We start from the raw sequence: 21,525 nt of genomic DNA on the forward strand, positions 1-21,525 counted from the left end.
AAAGTACCACTTTAGCACTGTGTAACATCAAAGTATTCTGGAAAATTCTAGTGCTGAGAAAAGCAGCAGTCTTTTCTTTTGAAAACCTCCGATCTTTTCCGTACAAAAGTGCTTGCCTGAGGATAGGAAGGTTACACTCATGTAATACAGTAAGATATTATGGACAAATTTATCAGTTGTCATGAGGGTAACTTAGGAGAGTTTCTTAGGGCAGGAAGATTTCTTTTTTAGTTTCAAATGAAGCTCACAGGCATAAAGAAAGGCAGGGCTGGTATTAGGCTAGATAGAATACAGTATAGTTTGTAATAAAAAAAGATTTGGGCCTATATGTCCCAATGAAGCGTCTCCTATCCAACTTGAAAAGGCCTATAGTTTCAACCTCTTTTTCTTTTTCTAAAAAAGGAGACCACTTAAATTCAAACCATATTCAAAAGAAGCAAAACCATCACTTGTATTAAAACATACAGTAACAGAATTGTGCTGTGTCCCTAATCAATTCAAAAGAGAGGCTCTGGAGCATAAGGGAACATAGAAACAGCACTAGTGTAGGACTCCTTAAAGCAGAATTTCTTACGTTGTGTGGCTGCGGGAGAAGCTTTTGGGTAACTGCTTTAATGAATCATAGAGAGGTGGTGGATCTGTATATCTGCACATTTCAGAGCATCACTTCTAAATAATTTCAGGATCTTAAATTTAACATTCATATTATTAATATCAAAATATGATGTTTCAGTAACTTAACTGTAAAGGATCAAGAGGGGAAAGAGGCTGCAGCTGGACCACTAATAATGGGGACAGGGCTGCAAAGCTATTCTCAAAAATTATGTATTTATTACATTTCTAAATAATGTGTCATTTTCTTCTCTGTTTGGAAAATTAGATGTGTTGTGAAAGTAATCTTTTTTTTAAAAAACCAAATACTAACTTTGTAGGAAGCTTAGCGATAGCAGCAGTCCAAACAAAATAGCATACTTGAAGTTTTGGATTTGTGTATGCAACTTAACATAATTGATCACATTCAGTGACAGTATGTTGCTGAATATGTGTTTTAACACAAGGAGGAAAAAAAGACTTGGTCCATTTAATGGTATCAGTAGCCATTAAATATATGAATGGCTCATATATATAATAAATATAATACCAAATCAGAATTTGTAAACATTAATTGTGGTTTGTTGAACAAGCCATAATTGTCTGGTGTATATTAAATGCTAAGCCATACTGGATGCAACCACACATCATATAAGCAAAAAAAAAAAAAAGAATCACATTTTGGCTTTTCTACTATATGTAAAACAAGCCATTTAATTATTCCATAGTAGAGCAGTGAGCAATAGGAATATTCTTTTTCAGAAGTATGGAAATGGACCTTGAACAGCAGCCATACTTCTTAAGATTCAGAAATGCCCTTTTCTTAGATTTTTCTAATATTTTCTCAAAAGATATTATTATTAATGATGTCCACTGGTTAAGTATATTTATTCTTACTTAATGTTACCTAATGTAGAGGGTGGTGAACACACTACGGTATAGCATCTAGATTTTCTGATATGTCATCTGTGAGAATGTGGCCCAACTGTAATTCATGTTTGTAAATTTCATTCATGTAAGACAGGAAAAATACTTTTGTCTATTTAATAGCATAACAGCATTACTGTTTTGTATTGTTGTGATTTATTATGCTGAGGGATTTTTGCTTCCACAACATTTTTGTACATGCTTGGGGGTTTTGAAAGAAAGTGTAATCTTTTTAATATATGATTAATAATATGTCAGATATTTTATTATTCCAGTAGTAATCTTTAAGGACTTTTCAAAACATGGATGAATCATAAAAATGCTATTCAGGGACTACAATATAATACATTTCTTAAAAATATGACAATGAATTTTTGCAATGCTGTATAAAATTGATTTAATTATACTTATAAACCTGTGGGGGAGCTTTTCCGCCGTGTGATGATAAACTACAGCTTATTTTGTTCTATGTGCATAATGGGCTGGGTTCTATTTATAAGGTCAATACAATTTTATAATTAATGGAGACAACATTGCATGTGGATTTTTGATTAAGGACTAATGTACTGTTACGACTTTTGATGTGAGCTATTACCTTTTTTTGTTCATTTTAGATGAACTGAAAAAAGAGAGACCAAGAAAAGCTTCTGATCTCTATTTAATCAACTTTTATAATAATGTTGTTTAATATTCAAGATAAAGAAAATAAAATAGGAGCTGCCTGTACCTAATACCTTACCAAACAATGCTGAAGGATCTCAGGTTTCTCTGGGCCTGTGTAATGAAGATGCCATGGCTAGGGCCTTTTATTTGCAAAGTGCATCTGTTATTACACAGCTCTGATCAACCCAACTTGAAGATAACTTGAGAACAACTAGGAGCAAAAAGACAAACTCCACTATTCTCCATTTTTTTAGCCAAAGGTGCTTTTTGCAAAAAAAAAAAAAAAAAAAAAAAAGCCAACTGGACTTTTTTAGAAAGAAACATGACCAGGATAATTGAGAATCTCCATAGATATTTCTCCAATGATGTGTTGCACTGTCATCTCTATCTGGCAGGGAGACTGAGACCCTACAGAAAGCTGAGAAATAGCCACTGAATCTCCATTCTATGGAATACATCAGAAATAATCCCTTCTGTATAATATTTAACATTATACATATGCTAGAAACCTATTTTCTAATACATTTTTGGATCAATTGCATGATAAATGATACTGGAATGGGTATACCATTAATTTTCATGGTGGCAGTACCTGTAATGAAACAATAATACATCATCTTCACAACAGGTTCCATCCAAACCTACAACAATGCTCTATTTGGTTTTCAAGTACAATGAAACCAAAGGCAGGTTAAACCAAACTGATGGCTGGCAGGGGTAGTCATCCTGCAGCTGCCCAAAGGGACAACTACTTGCTGCAGTCCTGGCCAGTAGACAGAGAAGAGCTGGGAGTTACAGCTCAGCAACATCGGACCCAAAGGCTGCAGATTGCCCTTCCTAGTCCTTTCTGTGGCTTTCAGAAGATGATGTACAATTAAAAAGACTGGTAACCCAGATTCAGTTTACACATTTATTGCATAGCATTATATTGTACAGTTTATACATTTGTATAGTGACATAGAGTAGAGTAGAGTAGAGTAGAGTAGAGTAGAGTAGAGTAGAGTAGAGTAGAATAGAATAGAATAGAATAGAATAGAATAGAATAGAATAGAATAGAATAGAATAGAATAGAATAGAATTCTTTATTGGCCAAGTGTGATTGGACACACAAGGAATTTGTCTTTGGTGCATATGCTCTCAGTGTACATAAAAGAAAAGATACATTCATCAAGAATCATAAAGTACAACACTTAATGATAGTCATAGGGTACAAATATAAGATGCTTACAGTTCGTCTTAAATGTATAAAAGTCCAAGGTTTCTCAATTACGTTCTTTTATAGTCAATAAAACATCCTCCCAAGAAAAAAGGAAAAAAGAAGTGCTTTAAAATGCGAAGGGTTTGACCAGCGCGCCACCCCACTCAGCTTGCCCGGCCATAATCGCCACCAGAGGCAATTTAACGCGGATGGTGTGAGCTTTGAAGTCGGGGAGAATTCATAAGCTTTCAAGAAACCATCCCTAAGTTTGTCCCTTCCCAAACTTTACCTAGAACCTTCGCTACAGAAGGCGTGAAGCCGCCTTCGTTGCATTCATACAGGCAGATGCTCCCGTGTCAAGGAGCTCCTCGGGAAAGCGCCAGGGACCGCCCCACCTCCCTCCTCCACCCTTTCCAGGCAGGGAAATTCTTTTCAGGCGCGCGCGCAGTTCCCTTCCTCTGCGTCTCTACTGCGCAGGCGCCCTTCGGCTCCCCTTCCTTGCCTCCTTCCCTTTCGCTTGCCGAAGCGAGAGACGCACGTCGGGCTCCTCTCTCTCTTTTCGTCCCTCTCCGCTTCGGCGGCTCTCCTTCGCCGCCATGGTGCTCGACTTGGACCTCTTCCGCGCTGACAAAGGCGGAGACCCGGAGCTGGTGCGAGAGATGCAGCTGAAGCGCTTCAAGGACCCGGCTCTCGTGGACGCGCTGGTGGCCGCCGACGGGGCCTGGAGGAGATGTGAGTGAGTGAGCAGTTGCGGATGTGTGTGTGTGTGTGTGTGTTGGGTGTGTGTGTGAGTCCAGACCCATTTCTGCTGCGGGAAAGCGAGGAAAAGAGCCACGGTCCGACCCGGGTCCGTCAGCTTTGTTTTGGGTCTGGCGTGCCTTTCTTCCTGCCCGCTGTGCGGTCTGCTTGAGCGTCCCATTCATACGCGTGTCTGCTCCTCTCTTCCGCCTTCAGCGTCTTGACACCCAAATGAGGACCCGGATTGTGGAGGCAATAAACTGACTTTGTATAAAATAGAACACGGGTGGGTGTGGGGGGCAAAAAGCCCTACTAAACAGGTATATACAAAAGTATGAAGGCTATTGCTTAAAAGCATTGTAAGCCGCCCTGAGTCTCCGGAGAAGGGCGGCATATAAATTGAACCAATAAATAAACTAATAAATAAATCTGTTAGCAAAATCAGGGACGCCGACTTTCCGTATTATTTGTCTAATGGTCATGTCAATGACAAGGATCGCGTTGAAGTGGAGGGTCTCACGTGTTCCTGTCCTGCTTGTGATTTTTTTCCCCCTCCCCAACATCTGGTTAGGAGCCTTTGATCTTATCCACGTGGGACGCCCTTAACCCTTTCTTTGCTTGCATGTGGACGCGCCCCAATAAGAGGGGATCTCCTTCCTTTCTTAGCCTTATTGGGGCAGGCACAGTGGTGGGATTCAGCCAATATTGCTGAGCACATTGTAAGCCGCCCTGAGTTTTCGGAGAAGGGCGGCATATAAATCAAATTAAAAAATTTAAAAAAAAAATTGCACCAACCGGTTGTTAACTTTCTGAGCAGTTTGGCAAACTGGTTGTTGGAAGAAATCATTAGGGCAGAGAACCGGTTGTTAAATTACTTGACTCCCACCACTGGGCAGGCGTCCCTGGTTTAGCTAGTATCCTGCAAGAAAGCGTGTGTCCCCCCATATTGTTGTAAATGTCCGAAGGTCTAATCGGGAAAACAGATTTAAAGTGAACAGAAGAGTACAGCAATCCAGAAAGGTTGGGAAGGGGAGTTCAGTTTCTCCTTGGAATTCCCTGTTTTCTATGCCATCCTAAGGAAGAACATCGCACAAATACAGTTGTAGACATTTTTATTATTTTTTTTTCATTTTGTCATGAGAAATGTATAGTGCAGTGATCCCCCTCCCCTGCAGGGTAGATTTTGCCTTATTTTTCAGCATTGCGGTGCTCTTTAAATTGGCAAATTTACCCTATTTGTCAGGAGTGTGCACAGTTCAAGTACTGGTGCGTCTGAGTCTGATGCAATCCTGCTGTGTTTGTCATCACCCTGGAAAATGACTTCTGGGTGCTGCAAATACACATGTTGCAGTTTCATTTTCTTTTTGGCAGTGCTGCTTTATTTTTTAGAGAGAAGGAAAAGACCTGTATTTTGGGGTGTGATGTCCTTTGAAAAATCATCATTTTATATCCATCTCTAAGCTGTCTCAGGATTCTAAGAATGCATAATGTAGAAATGTTTTAATAAATATTTTTTTAAAGAGAAGTAAAAGGTTCTAATGTAAGATATTCTAAGGAGTAGGACAGAATTATGTTTGGATCTATTGAATTGGGAAAAGCAATTCCATCTTTTTCTTGCCTTTGGCAGCATGAGCCACTAGGCTTTGAAGGAGATAGAAGGCCTGTCACTTCAAATCAATTAAAATTCCATTGTAATGCAGTAGTAGAATGAGATCTTCAGGTTATTTTGTTCATTTTTCCAAGCCAGGCAAAATACCATTCAATTGAAAATAAACTCCATTCAAAAATGAAAGTTGTTTCTTTTAGTTAGAGTAGTCCTCTGTATTTGTAGGTTGGTCCTACTTTTTGGCATAAGGAAACTGCTGCTTTTGGTGGTAGGTAGACTTCGTTAGGCAGCAAAACAACAATGCATTTATATACTTTTCAGTTTTTTCAGTTATTAGTACAGGTAGTCCTCGACTTATGACTACAATTGATCCCAGAATTTATGTTGCTAAGTGAGAAATTTGTTAAGTGAGTTTTGCTCCATTTTACAACTTTTCTCGCCACATTTGTTAAGTGAATCACTGCAGTTGTGAAATTAGTAACACAGTTGTGTGAGATATAAGACCCAAATATTTTAATCCTCACAATTCATAAACAAGTCTGGTTCACAAAATCAAAGATTTATTGGAGATAAAATGAAGAAAAATTAAAAAAACGGTTGCAAGCGCGGCCTCTTAGACCCTTCCCAAATGGATTGAGCACAAAAAGCTGTTTTCAAGCTACACATTTTATACTCCTACACACTGAACGCCACGCCTAAGAAGCCCTCCCAACTCCCCTTTATTCTCCTAAGCCATTCTCCAAGGTGTTTTACATTTTAAAGGGTCATCTTGACATTTCCTGCCTAACAGCAACTATCTTATCATGTTTACTTTTAATTTTCACCTTGAGCGGATTTTCCATTCTTACTGATAGTGGTCCTGCCCAAGGCGTAGGTTCCTGTCTCCAAGAGAGCTTTTAGCAAGTCATAACACATTGTCTCTACTAATTACAAGTTATGGTCAGTTTGCAACAGTAAGAACATTATAGCTTTTTAATACATTAAACACTTTTATAAAAGAGTAACTTATTATTCATTTCCTTCAGTTGTGAAGTGAATCTGGTTGACTTTGCTTGTCAGAAGGTTGCAAAAGATGACCCTGGGACACTGCAACCATCATAAATATGAGACAGTTGTCAAACATCCAAATGTAAATCATGTTGCTATGGGATGCTGCAACTATCATAAGTTTGAAAAATGGTCACATCAGTTTTTTCTATGCCGTTGTAACATTGAATGGTCATTAAATGAATGGTTGTAACTATCTGTATTGTTTACTTTATGTACAGAAGGAGCTTTTCACTTCTATCAAAAATATAATTTCCTAATATTTCTGCAGTACTTTTTTCCATCTATTTGATTAATGTACCTAATTGCCAGTAATAGTAATACAAAAGGTAGATTTAACATTGTATTGGAAAGTTTGTCCTTTAAACATCAGATTTTGTAAACTTTCTGGTGCATTTCTTCTAGGCAGATTCCGGGCAGACAACCTGAACAAGCTGAAGAACTTGTGCAGCAAAACCATAGGAGAAAAAATGAAGGTGCAGTACATTGTATTAAAAGCAAAAATGTTATTACTTCATTGAACAGAATCATAGTAAATTGAAGTTACCGTATTTTTCAGAGTATATGACACACTTTTTTCCCTCCTAAAAGAGGTGGAAATGTTGGTGTGTCTTATTCACTGAATACAGCCATTTTTGGCCTCCCGAAGCCCCACCCCATGGGCCCATTTTTCGCAAAAACAGGGTGCGCAGAGTGTTTGGGAGGCCTGCAGAGTGCTCCTGGGGCCAGGGAAGGCAAAACCCTTTTTTTTTTCTTACTTACCTGTTTGAAATCTTGGTGCATCTTATAGTCCGAAAAATACAGTACATGCTCTGGTTTTGTTTACCTTTTATACATTATTATATGATTAAGTTGCTAAACAGTTGTAAAGGATGGATTGGAAACCCCCATCAGATGAATGCAGTCTGTGAAGTTTTCCATTTTACCTGCTGGTAACTAGAGGTCTTTTCCTGACTGGATCCCTTTTTCCATGTCCTAGGACCGTGATGGCGAACCTATAGCACCTGTGGCACACGGAGCCATATCGGTGGGCGTGTGAGCATTGCCCTTCCAAAGTTGTTTCTGGCCTCCGGAGGGCCTGTGAGTAAGGCCCGTTTTTCACTCTCCCCAGATTCCAGAGACTTTCTAGGAGCTTAGGGAGGGTGAAAATGGCCTCCCCCTCCCCCAGACGTCCTCAGGAGGCCGGAAACATCCCATCACTTTTGGCATGTGACGGCAAAAAGGTTAGCCATCACTGTCCTAGGAGGAAGGAGTTATCTGGAACAGTTGTTCCTTCTCTCTTGATACATAGGGACAGGGCCCTGAAAAGAACAGTCTTTGTGTGGTGAGAAGACTCTGACTCTTTGCAGTGATACAATATGCCCTCATGGTAGAATCTTAGGTAATCCAATAAAGATTCCCTACTGTTCGATTAGCAGTGTTAAAAACAACACCAGAAACATTTAAGCTTAGCAGATGGTATATGAACTAACAGTGGAGGAAAGTGGCACACTTGAATTGTGATCATGACATACACTAAATATTTAAACATGAACCTCCCAAAGCAGCTGAGTGGAATTCAGTGTGATTTTTGGAATAGTAAAGATAGCGATTCTCCCAAACTAAACTAAAACCCTCTCCCCAAACTAAAAAGAAGCCACCGGATGAGCTGCTTCACTTTGTCTTGTATGAACGATTTGAGTACCATTTGAAGTCAGTTTTACAAAGAAAGATGAGTGGGAACAATGCTTAGCACTGACAAATTCTTAATTAAATTCTTCGAAATGCCTTTTTAAAAAGAATTAGTCATCTTCTCTTCCTTCCTTCATTGATAAATACAGAGATTTACCATTGTATTTACAACAAATAATGCTAGATGATATGCTTTCATTACAGCATTCAGAGTTGTCAAATCTGCTGAATTTGCAAAAGTAAAATAATTTAGTAAGAATGGAGATACATTGGTCTGAAAATTTTGAAATAAATCCATCTATATTTTCCTGAGAAATATGAAAACCATGTGAAAAAAATGGGAGAGGGATAGACTTTCTTTTAAAGTCTTTGGATTTTTCTCTCCTTGAGGTTTTATATATTTAGACAAAAGATATACTCCTTTTTCCTCATCAAATATAATGCCTAGTTTATAATTGTTCAGCTTACTAATACTTTGTAACTAATTTTTTCTGGAACTCTGGAAATGGAATTCAGAGTGTCCTGGAAGCTACTTAATCTTTTCTATTTTTTTTTCTTTGCTGACCTGTTTTCCTTTTTATTAACATTTCTATTTACAGAAGAAAGAACCTGTGGGTAACAGTGATGATATACCAGATCATGCACAAAATCTTGACGAGCTCACAGTAGACATTTTAACAGTAAGTTCATTTCTTACTCTATTATTCATTGACTTTCAATGCATCCGTTGTATTTGAGAAAGTGATAGATTATATGATTTAGATTTGGGAGAGGGATGCTTGTACTTAATGGATTTCTGTTCTGTTCTGTTCTTGAATTTATTTCCATTATTGTGCTATTTGTTTGTCTTTAAGGTACAGTTCAGTGGTTTTTTAAGGTATATTCTTCCAATTCTCTTGCACTGTGAGCTGAACTATTATTTTAGTTCACATATTATGCTAACCTTTGGCTTATTTTTGATAGTAAATAAATAATTGACTGTGTTTGAACGTTAAGCTAAGCCATCTAACATGGCTTATACACCAAAATGGTTCTATTCATAAGACATATTGTCAGGGAAGGTGGAAAATAAAATGAGGATGAAGCCTATAATCCTGAACACATCCATGCTACTGCATCTTACTACTGATCTTTTTCATTCTTGGATTAGTAATTTTACCAATTAGCCCTTGTATGGTCATGTTATTATTACTATTCAGTCAAAGTATGTCGAAGTTAGCCTTTAGTGATATATTACTCACGTAAGTCAAACACCTTTCTTGACCTCATGTTTGGTATGATAAACTTTCAGCTAAAATATGATGAGCATAAAGTTACAGTCCTGCCCCCATAAAATCCTCTTTTTACAAGAAGTCTTTTTAAATCTTCTCTCATTATGACATGCTGACACACCCAGCTATTCTCTTGTGCTTCAGAGTCTTCAAGTTAGCCAAATCAAGAAAGTCCGTCTCCTGATTGATGAAGCAATTCTGAAATGTGATGAAGAACGTTTGAAACTGGAAGCAGAGCGCTTTGAAAATCTCCGAGAAATTGGAAATTTTCTTCATCCCTCTGTGCCAATCAGCAATGATGAGGTAGGAACAATTTTCATGCCCTGCATATAAATGTACAATGTGAAATGTATGATGGACCATTGATTATGGTCAATTTGAAACAATCTTGAGAATCTAATTTCAGGTGTTCTTTTGCACAGCTGTAGTGTGGGCATGATGAATCCCTGGTGAGAAGAATGAGCATTTAATATGGTTTGCATTATAATGCAATTATCCTTCAAAGAAAGAAGCCACAAATATAAAAGAACCAACTATGTCCTAAATCACATTCTTCTTTGAAATATAAATGTGAAACAAACTGTGTGGCTGGCTAAGATCAACTCCATTTTGTTTATTTAGAGCATTTTACTCTGCTCTTCAGGCAAAAATAAGCACCCAGGGTAGTTCACAGGTCAAGTAAAGGTAAGGCAATGCTGTCCATTGACACAATCTAAAACTTGTGATCCAGAAAGAATAAGAAAGATGGAATGAAGTTCACACTGGCATCTGCTGTTGAAAGTGATAGAGTTCTTATTAGCAGCCAAAAGAGCTGATAGACTGGTCCCTCTTTCTCTTCCTGTGCTCTGTAGCCCAATAGCAGCTCGTAAGTAAATGTAAGGATGAGCAGAAGATAGTTGAATGGCCAGCAGAACCAGTGTCTAGCAAGACCAGTTTTAATATAATAATACTGTTGGATCAGTCATGGTTAGAATTTTTAGTAATTATTGTCAGATTGTAAGTAATCACTTGAATTGCAAAATAGTACCTTTTACGAGGCAAAATTTGCAATAAGGAATTCCTTTTTAAGGAATTCTCCAGTACAGGGAAATCACTGAATGTAATCTTTACTTCCCAGAGTACCCATCACCTTTTCATATTAGATCAAATTCTGTCATCTCTTGAAAGTCCTTGAAGCATTTATCACAATACACATAGGCAGAGAACAGTGTAATGCAGAAAAGCTTCTGCGTTACACTGTGCTGGTGAGTTTATTAAATGCTAATGTGTAATTAAATGGAAGTCAAAGTTGTGTTGTGACTAAACAAAATGTCCAATAGGTTGTTGTTTTCTTGGTTTGTTCAGACACACAAAGTATCCTTTTTTTAAAATCGGTAGGATGTAGATAATAAAGAAGAGAGAGTTTGGGGAGACTGCACTGAGAGGAAGAAGTACTCTCACGTGGATCTGGTTGTCATGGTGGATGGCTATGAGGGAGAAAAAGGAGCTGTTGTAGCTGGAAGCAGAGGATACTTCCTTAAGGTAATGATTATCATCTTCATGAAAAGGTGGGAGACCTAATTTCTTCCAGCTTTTGCTAAATGTAACTCTCAGAAGCTCTCACCTGGCCGTGACTTTGAGGAGTTATACTTCAACTATAGTATCTGGGGGTGGGGAGTGAATATGATCACCACATGCATTTAAAATAAACTTGGATGAATGAAGTTTCTGTAAATAGGTCTTTTACTTAATTGTAGAAGAATATAGGGTCCTGAGGCCTTTTTAAAGCATGGTGTTAATCTGTTTCTATTTGATTGTAGGGACCGTTGGTTTTTCTAGAACAAGCCCTCATTCAGTATGCCCTGCAGACACTGCTTAGGCAGGGATACACCCCAGTTTATACACCCTTCTTCATGAGAAAAGAAGTGATGCAGGAAGTGGCCCAGCTAAGTCAGTTTGACGAAGAGCTCTACAAGGTAAGATGTGAGAAGAATGGTACTATTTCAATAGCACGGGCTGTGAGCTTCTAGACTATTTTTGTTGCTATTTATTAATTCAATTTGTATGCCGCCCCTCTCCGAAGACTCAGGGCGGCTCAAAATGCATTTAAAATCATTATAAAAAACATTTTAAAATTAAAAACATTAAAACTCATTCACACCATTCATGGCCGGATCTCGCCGGATCACAAGAGCGAGATCAACGGCCCCAGGCCTGCCGGAAAAGCCAGGTCTTCACCGCTTTTTGGAAGGCCAATAGGGTGGGGGTGGTCCAGACCTCAGGAGGTAACTGGTTCCAGAGAGCTGGGGCAGCCACAGAGAAGGCCCTTCCTTGCGGGCCCGCCAGCCGGCATTGTTTAGCTGACGGGACCCGGAGGAGACCAACTCTGTGGAATCTTACCGGTCGTTGGGAGTTATGTGGTAGAAGGCGGTCTCGAAGATACCCTGGTCCTGAGCCATGTAGGGCTTTAAAGGTAATAACCAACACCTTGAATTGTGACCGGAGACCAATAGGGAGCCAGTGCAGCTCGCTATCTCAGTGGGTAATTAGACTATCCATGGAGTCATGGGAATTTTTCACATATTCTGGTAAAAATTTCAATAGGATAATTACCTGTATATTTTATTTCAAATGTTTACCTTTCTGTTGGAAAATAAATATTCCTACCTACTATAAATAGAAGCATGTTCAAAGGTAACAAAAAAGAGGTGGCCCATGTCTAAATACTAGTAGTCGTATAATAATATTTTAAATGTGTAAATATATTTGTAATGCATATACTTGAGTTAATTTAAACTAGCATTCATCTGAAGTAGAAACTTTGTGGATATAAAACAGTGTGCTATTGCAGTTGTCTGATTGCCAAATTTCTTTCCAGGTCCTAGGAAAAGGCAGTGAGAAGAGTGATGATAATACTGTTGATGAAAAATATCTAATTGCTACCTCTGAGCAGCCAATTGCAGCATTGCACAGGGATGAATGGCTGAAGCCGGAAGATTTACCCATCAAATATGCTGGGCTGTCTACTTGCTTCCGCCAGGAAGTAGGCTCTCACGGTCGTGATACCAGAGGCATTTTCCGAGTACATCAGTTTGAAAAGGTAATGCTATCTAGTTTTTTGGGGAAGTGTGTTGAAAAAAATTATGCAGTTTTTCCTTGCACCTACTCTCACTATATAAGAGATAGTAAAATTTGAAAGCACAGAATGCACAGGTTGCTCTTTATGCATTCAGTACTGTTTCCAAGTCCAACAAGGCAAAGACAAAATTGGTAAAAGAGTCATTCCTAATCATTGGATACAAGTAACACAGTTTAATATTTCTGTACATATAGAATTCAGTCAGCGTTAAATGTCAAGATGGATTATGCTATTGATCTTCACCCAACCTAAAAACAGTTATTTAACCAACCCCCAGTTCTGTGCTTTTCTAAGCTATGTTCATTATCATCAGAGCTTGGACTTTATGGAACAGATCAGAAACTTGTTTCTCTTCTCCTTTATTTAAGACTAATAGTGGAAAATGATTGCATGTTGAGTTCTGAGGGACCACTTAACAGGTAGCCTTGCATATTTCTTTTGACTTCGGTATGTTTACTTAACAAGATGTCCTATTTCCTCAGCTCAGAATACTTAGTTCCCTATTATGCCATATGTCCAAGTATATCATGTGTTTACAATAAAGATCTTGGTTCAGTTATATTTCTTAATCTATTTGCGAATTATTTTCTATATGTTCATGTGGTTGTTTGGACCACCCAGATCTGGGGATTTGACCTTGGATGGGATTACTCTTCCCCATTCAAGGATGGTGCACAATTTGGGAATCTTCCTGGACTCACACTTGCTAAGGAGGCAGGTGGCAACTGTGGCCAGGAAGGCTTTTGGCCAACTTAATCTGGTGCTCCAGTTGTACTCTTTCCTAGATTGGGATGCCTTCAGACTGTCAATCATGCTTTGGTTATCTCACAGTTTGACTACTGCAATGCGGTCTACACAGAGCTATCCTTAAATTCCAATTAGAATTTTTAAATGGTCTAGAATGCAGCGAAATGGGCAGTAATGGATATGCCTCAGTATGCCCATCTAACACGTCTGCTTCACAAGCTGCACTGGCTGCTAATTCCCCAGAACAATAGCTACCACCTTTAATCCAGATTGATTGATTGCATTCTGTTTTTATGACATACATTTTTGGATTTTATTTTCTGTATTGTTAGAATGTTTCATAGTTAACTTGACAATCTTGCCTAGAGACCTATACTTACAGAATGGAGCAGAAGTATAATTAAAAAATCCCACCAGTTCCTCTTAATTGTAGCTATGCTCAGAGATTTCTGTCTTCGTACAATTTCCTTATTCAGTGTGCACAGGATTCAATGTCATAATAAGAAATGAACATGTTTCTTTAAATCAGTGGCAGGTAGGAGCCTGTCTTTGGAAAATGTATGAGGGATGAATATGTAACCCAAAACTTTTTAATACAATTAGAGTGGTTTACTAAGGTATATTTTCAATATTGGGCAGCATATTTCTTGTTATAGAAATTGCTGATTTAGTTTTGCTTATATATAATGTCATTAAATCTCAGTTCATTAACACTAAGAGCAGTTTGAGATTCCATAACATTGAAATGAATTAACTTTCTTAAGTTCTCATATTCTTAATATGACACTAGTTTCACAGCTGTTCTTTCAAAATCTGAGTCTCTTTCTTATATTTTATAGTTTGATTTCTAATTTTCCCCCCTTCTTTTCTTTTTTTTTAGATCGAGCAGTTCGTCTATGCATCACCGCATGATAATAAATCTTGGGAAATGTTTGACGAGATGATTTCCATTGCTGAGGAGTTCTACCAGTCACTGGGCATCCCTTATCACATTGTGAATATTGTCTCAGGTATTTCTCTCTCAGAACAATTTCTGGTTGTGGGGGATGATTCCCTAGTATATATGTACAGTATTTCACCATTAACTTCTAATAAAAGTAGAAGCTTTATGACTTCTCAGATATGTAGTTGTGTACAAGTATTCATTTCTCAAAGTGATTAAGAAAATCCTAGGCCATCCTAACATTTTCACTTTTAGAGGATTGAGAGATTCTTTCCTAATGTTACTTCTTCTAATACTACACTAAATGCTGCCTCCTGCTATTACAGGTTCCTTAAATCATGCTGCCAGTAAGAAGCTTGATCTGGAAGCATGGTTCCCAGGTTCTGGCGCTTTTCGTGAGCTTGTTTCTTGTTCAAACTGTACTGATTACCAAGCACGTCGGTTACGGATACGCTATGGCCAAACCAAAAAGATGATGGATAAAGTATGTTGTGTTATCATTCAAGCACTCTGGAAGCATTATACAGTTGTCAATAACTTTTTTAGTGTTATAGCCAATAAGGTTTTCTTGGAGCAGCTTACATATTTTATTCTTTATAGAAAATCTGCATTTTTGCCATAGCATGATTTTTTTTCATTCAGCATTTGGGGGCAGCTGCTCCAAATATAATAATTTGGAATTGTAGTAGTAGAAATGATATAGGAAGGCTGAAATAAATTTATAGATGCATATCCAATTTGAATATTGATTACTTACTAGTTATGTCATTTAGCTTACTAAAATAATGGCAAGCTATATATAAACCGTAGAATTGCTAACTTGGAAAAATAAAAATATTCGATATTCTAAAGATTATAGAAACTGAGATTTGTAGATTAAAAAAAATATTGGATTATCATTGGTTTTTATAAAGTTTAGAATGAATGAATGAGCACGTACATGTGTACACAGAGCTTTGGCATTTGTAAATAAAATTATTTGCAGAATGGTCTGCTAGCCAGATATACTTAGTAGCAATGTTTTCTGTGTGCTAATATATTTTGTATTTTAAAGTACTATTATCTTTTATATTTTAAATGTGGATTTAATGTGTAAAAATAAGTTTTAAATTTATTTTTAAAACAGTGGGCAGTTATATCAATCACAACAACTACTTTTAAATTAAAACCTGGGGATTTAGTAAGGTCTCTGGAAAAATATCTTTGCTTTTTGGGAAATGTATGAAACATAGCATGTTTTATTTTCATAGGTGGAATTTGTACATATGCTTAATGCCACCATGTGTGCTACAACACGGACTATATGTGCTATTCTGGAGAATTACCAGACAGAGGAAGGAATCATTATACCAGATAAATTAAAGGATTTCATGCCACCAGGTAATAATGCTCATTTCCCTTCCTACCTCCTTTAGCTCTGTAATTTTGCTGTTGGTGTCTGAATGCCTAATGTCCTTGAAGATTAAAGGTCCCCTTTTGAAAACTCATAATTACGAGATCGCCTTCTGCCACCGATAGCCTTCCACTGGCCAATACGCTCCCACAGAGAGGGACTCCTCAGGGTGCTGTCGGTCAAACAGTGTTGACTGTCGACCCCCCAGGGGGAGAGCCTTCTCGGTGGGGGCACCTGCCCTCTGGAATGAATTGCCCCCGGAGATACGTATGATCACTGACCTATGCACCTTTCGCCGTGCCCTCAAGACATTATTGTTTCAACAAGCTGGGTTGGTTTACACATGAATTTTAATGGTTTGTTTTAGTTTTTAATAATATTGGGGCCAAATTATGTAATATGTTTTTAAACTGTTTTAAAATTTTATGGATATATGTGTTTTATTGTTGGCTATGCACCGCCCTGAGTCCCTCGGAAGAAGGGCGATATAAAAATATAAATAAATAAATAAATAAATAAATAAATAAATAAATAAATAAATAAATAAATAATTCTGACCTTAAAGCATAGAATTATATTCCATGAAACCCGTGCACTGATCATCTGCTACATTGATTTAATTTAATTTAATTAATTCAATTTATATGCCGCCCCTCTCCGAAGACTCTCCGAAGATTGGTACTACAGATAGTCCTCGATTTAACAGTTCGTTTAATGACCATTGAAACTTAACAAAGGCACTGAAAAAGTGATTTATGACCGTTTTCCACATTTATGACTGTGGCGGCAACCCCATAATAATGTGATCAAAATCCAGATGCTTGGCAACTGACTCAAATTTATGAGGATTGCAGTATCCTAAAGTCATGTGATCACCTTTTGTGATCTTTCTGACAAGCAAAGTCAATGGGGAAGCCAGATTCACATAGCAGCTAGGTTAATAACTGATCAACTGCAGCAATTCATTTAACAACCGTGGCAAGACAGGTCGTAAAATGGGGCAAAACTCACTTAACAAATGTCTGACTTAGCAACAGAAATTTTGGGCTCAATTGTGGTCGTAAATTGAGAACTACCTGTTTAAGAGTGATCCTTGAGAGTAGTAATTCGAATATGTCTGATGCCAGTAAATTATGTGAAGCTGATTTGAACGGTGTTTCTTTACTATATTAAACTAAGAAGGTCAATTTTTATTGTAGTTTTCCTGAACCAGAATATTTTAGAAGTTGTACTGTAGTTGTTAGTATTAATTTTGCAGTCAAGGAAATCAGTGACAAAATAGAAGATGCCCAAGAAAGCCTGAGAAGGAAGGCTTCACTTAAGGGTTTTCTCCCTTTCAGCTACTCGTGACACTTGCTTGGAGAGAGAAGGGTGAGCTTGGATGCTGCCCCTAACCTTATAATATTCAGCAGCTAGTGTTATGTAGTAAAGTAACTACTTGAAATAGTTTTATATATAGTGGTTTGGGTTGTGTGAAATGGAAAATACTAATCTGAAAGAAAGATGCTTGGTGATACCCATTTTGGCATCCATCTGTATTTAACGTACTCTTTATTCTCTCTAGGTCTAAAGGAAATGATAACATTTGTGAAACCTGCACCTATAGATCAAGAACTTTCTAAGAAGCAAAAGAAACAGCATGAAGGAGGCAAAAAGAAATCAGCTGGTGGAGACTGTGCTCTAGAAGGGAAGATGCAAAGCATGGATGTGAACAGCCCCTGACAAAAACTCAGCTAGTCTCACTGAGGAGCACTGTGGAGTTCTTAAAGCTGAGGGGGGCAAGTGTGGGTGTGGGGGTCCCTGGGATTAGTTGCTGCTTTTTGTCTCCTCTTTCCTATGTCAGGAACATGTTACTTTTACTGTCTCAGTTTTCAGCCTCCAGTAGAGGAAGATGAAGCTTCTCATAGTGATTATATGTGCGTTTCCTTACACTGTGAAAGTGAAAAGCAGTACAAAAGCTGTTGATTTCCCAGCCCCCAACCCATTTTAAATTATGTTAATTATATGTGAGAAAAAAATTCTGTCCAAGCCCAGAATTGCAAATTCAAGCGGAGGAAACAAAACGCTGTATAATGTTCATTTACTTTTAAAAAATCTGCATATTGAAATAAGAGGTAAAGGCAAATATCAAAAGGGGAAATAAATGTAGGCACCTGTGTTATTTTACCATCATGATTTTTGAAATGACTTAGAGGGACTTGGTCAATAAAGCAAAGATTTAAGAAATTGTCTTTTTTTTAGTTAATTATTCTTCCATATTTCTTGGAGCCCTTTTTAATTCTCACAGTTGCAGAAATTTACGTGGCTTTACAGCATCTTACAAGATTAAGAATTTTTAATATTTTCCTATTGGCAGTGTACTTTCTTATATCATGCATTACATTTCTGCTTATTTAATAAATTTATAGGCCACCCATCTTATATACCTAGCTCTTGGTGGCTAGCAAAACAGAATTAAAAAAAGCAAAAGCCAGAATTAAAACAGGAAAAATAGCAGCTATAACATCTCTTGGGTGTTTGATGTATCTTAACATGCATCTTTAATTGATTATAATTTTTCATAAAACATTAAGGTCATCTAACATTCAAATCAACTACTTAATTGGTGCAAATTGCCAAGCTTCAGGAGTGTGATTTGATAGAAAGTTTGTTGTCCTTCTTCCTGTCATTATTTATACTTCATAAAAAAGAATTATACACAACAGTAGATTTTGTTAGTTCAGTTATGCTGAGTATAGAACTACTGTAAATTAACTACTAAATGGGTTATATTGCAATACAGTAAATTTACTTCAGACAGAAAGTCTGACCTGGTTTTACAAAACACTTCAGCAGCCTTCTGTTTTTTAAATCCCAGCTTGTGGCTTTGTTCATGCTATTACTGAGGTTGATTTATATTTGATGGTCTGAGAGAGAGCTTACTCTTGAAATCTTAAGAGAGGTACAAGAGGGAAGATGTCCAGCACTTGATCTTAATTTTTTAATCTATGAAATTAAAGGAACAGGAACTTTATAGAAAACTCATTGTTTATAAAATCACGTCACAGGGTAAAAAAATGGGCATGTGTGATTTTATAAACAATGAGTTTTCTGTAAAGTTCTGATTCATTTAACTATACTTATGCTTTCGAGAACATTTATTTTTCATTAAGCTTTCAATAAACTTTTCAATTTGGAGGAAGGTAATGATACAAATGATATTGCAAGTTTAATTGGTGACTAAATGCAGAATTTGCCATTAATTTTTCCTGAAAGGGGAAATTTGTAAATATATAAAACAATTCAGTATCAAAAACACTAATCACTTTAAATGAATTCAAGTCCATATGACAACATTGCACAGCATTCTAGGAACTTTTTGGTGTACAGAACTCTCAGAATTTCTTTCATCGTTTTTGTAAGTGGGATAACAGGTGAGATTCTCAATAAGTGAAACCATAATCTTTCTAACTTAAAAATTTTTTATTGAATTTTGGGGGAAAAAACCCTATAGATAAGAAATAAGTCAAAAAAAAAAAATTCAAAGAAAGCAAAATAAAAAGAAAATGACTTCTGACTTTCTTTAGCATAGACATAGATAAAAAATACATCAAATTCTAAAGATAATAGCCTACCTTATTTTTATAATTCCATATAACTTTAGTCATAAAATCCCAGTCAGGATTTCATTTATCTCAGTTCCAAAATTGATTCCCAAGCAGAGATAAAATTAGTCAAAAGTTTTTCTTTAATCAGAGTGTCAATTTCATATTGACACTATATTCTCTACCATAGTCTGATATGTTCATCTTCAATTTCCATCTTCAGTAAATTAGGACATCTTTGCAATAATGTGATTATTTGTACCCATTTCCACATCAGATTCAGTTCAACCATTTTCAAAATCATAATTGTCAAATTTAAATCTTTCCATTAGCTGAGCATAAGAAAATCAATGATATATACTATATAACCGAATCCCAAATCTCTTGTTTTTAACTTAAGATCTCCTTGAGAGAAAGACTACACTAGCATAAGTTAACCATTTTTGTTTAACTATCATTTCTCTTTTTTAAAAAAGCATCAAGTCATCAGCAAATGTCTTTTATGTTTCTTAATCTTTATTACCACAGTTCTTTCATCTTATATGTCTAGTCAATATTTCAAGAATTAAGATAAACAGGAGAGGAGACATCCCTATCTTGTCCATTTTTGTATCTCACAGGTTTTTTAGTTAGATCTTTATTGACAATTTGTGCTTTTTATGAAATGTAAATCAGTCTTACTTAATCTGAGGAAAAAGGGCAGTTAAGAAATATGGAGTATAAATAAATTCTCTCCAAAATTCATACAGGTAGTCTTCGACTTAAAACTACTATAGAGCCTGGTTGTGGTCATAAATTGAGGCACCATGTGACTGGTCTCGATTTTACTACATTTTTACAATGGTCGTAAGGTGAATCACTGCAGTGGTTAAGCATTGTATGGTTGTTAAGCAAGTCCAGCATATCCTATAGATATTTTTTGGCAGAAAAGAGCAAAAACTTGCAAATTACAATCGTGACGGTGGACATTCAACCAGTCATAAATGCAAGCTGGTTGCCAAGTGCCTAAAATGCAGTCATGTGACACTATGTGTTTCTGTGTGGCAACTGTAACTTCAAGACCAGGTTGTAAATAGATTTGTTTGAAGCTTGTCCTTTTGAGTTCACTATTATGTTGTATAAAATAAAAACTGTCCTTGCATCCCAAACCATTCTTACGTCTGTACCTTCATACAACTATTTATCTAATTCCCTAAACATTTTCTGAAAAAAAAATCTGGTGTAATTCTTTCTGCAGGTTGTTCTAATGATCCCCTCCTCCCTTGTCCTATTTTGGCCACTTTTCTGGTAATTGTCAGACCTATTTGTTTAATTCCATTCCAATATTTTCCAAAGCACCATCACAAAAATTTAACCTTTCAAAATTACTGTCCCCTTTATCTCTTAAACTTCCTTATAACTAATTCTTATTAAGCTGTTTGTTGAACATTTAAACCTCTTAAAGCCTTTTTCCTCTCCTTTAATCTAGAAAGACAGTTGGTTCATCAAGTATATTTCTTTTATCCTCCTGCTCAGAAAATCCCTCTTTAGTTGTAAATTGATTATATCCAATAGTGATTAAGAAAGTGAGGGTTTTGCCAACCTTGTGTACTTATAGGCTGCATTTTGGCTGTGAGTTTGATTGAAATCCCTCTAGCCACTCAACTGATGAGTTGACTGCAAAACTTCAGTTCCTGCAGATTCCTTGCAGAGTGCAATGGGTGATCTCATATTCTCTACTTGTCTGGGGAGAGTGGACTGGTTAGAATTCATGATAATCTCCACCGCAATGCTGTCGCTGCACCTTCAGGAACATGTAGTCCACCATAGAACCTCACTTGGGAGCCAAAAAAGTTATTTGTGACATTACCTCATGCAGGATTCTCAGCAGGTGGCAGCATCTGACCAATCTTGACTGATCTCAGAAAAGTTAAGCAGGATCAGATCAAAGTTACATTTTATTTATATATCAAATTTGGACACCACCAATCTCACAGAGTGATTCCGATGGACAACAATTTGGAAATGCCAGGACTGACCTGGACCAGC

The 21,525-nt window shown here is 37.0% G+C and overlaps 1 protein-coding gene across 1 annotated transcript; it reads left to right on the plus strand.

Moving 5' to 3' along the window:
• Positions 1-3,834: 3,834 nt before the first annotated feature.
• On the plus strand, positions 3,835-18,139 carry SARS1 (seryl-tRNA synthetase 1). Its single transcript, XM_034414750.3, has 11 exons — positions 3,835-4,111; positions 7,176-7,246; positions 9,041-9,121; positions 9,857-10,015; positions 11,090-11,233; positions 11,512-11,667; positions 12,570-12,791; positions 14,458-14,587; positions 14,847-15,004; positions 15,771-15,900; positions 17,478-18,139. The coding sequence occupies exons 1-11, from the start codon at positions 3,976-3,978 to the stop codon at positions 17,633-17,635; spliced, it is 1,545 nt and encodes a 514-aa protein (XP_034270641.2). The 5' UTR covers positions 3,835-3,975; the 3' UTR covers positions 17,636-18,139.
• The last annotated feature ends 3,386 nt before the right edge of the window (positions 18,140-21,525 follow it).

This window comes from Pantherophis guttatus, chromosome 3 (genome assembly GCF_059756535.1).
Source record: "Pantherophis guttatus breed Tessera chromosome 3, ASM5975653v1, whole genome shotgun sequence".
In the NCBI taxonomy this organism is placed as follows: Eukaryota; Metazoa; Chordata; class Lepidosauria; order Squamata; family Colubridae; genus Pantherophis; species Pantherophis guttatus.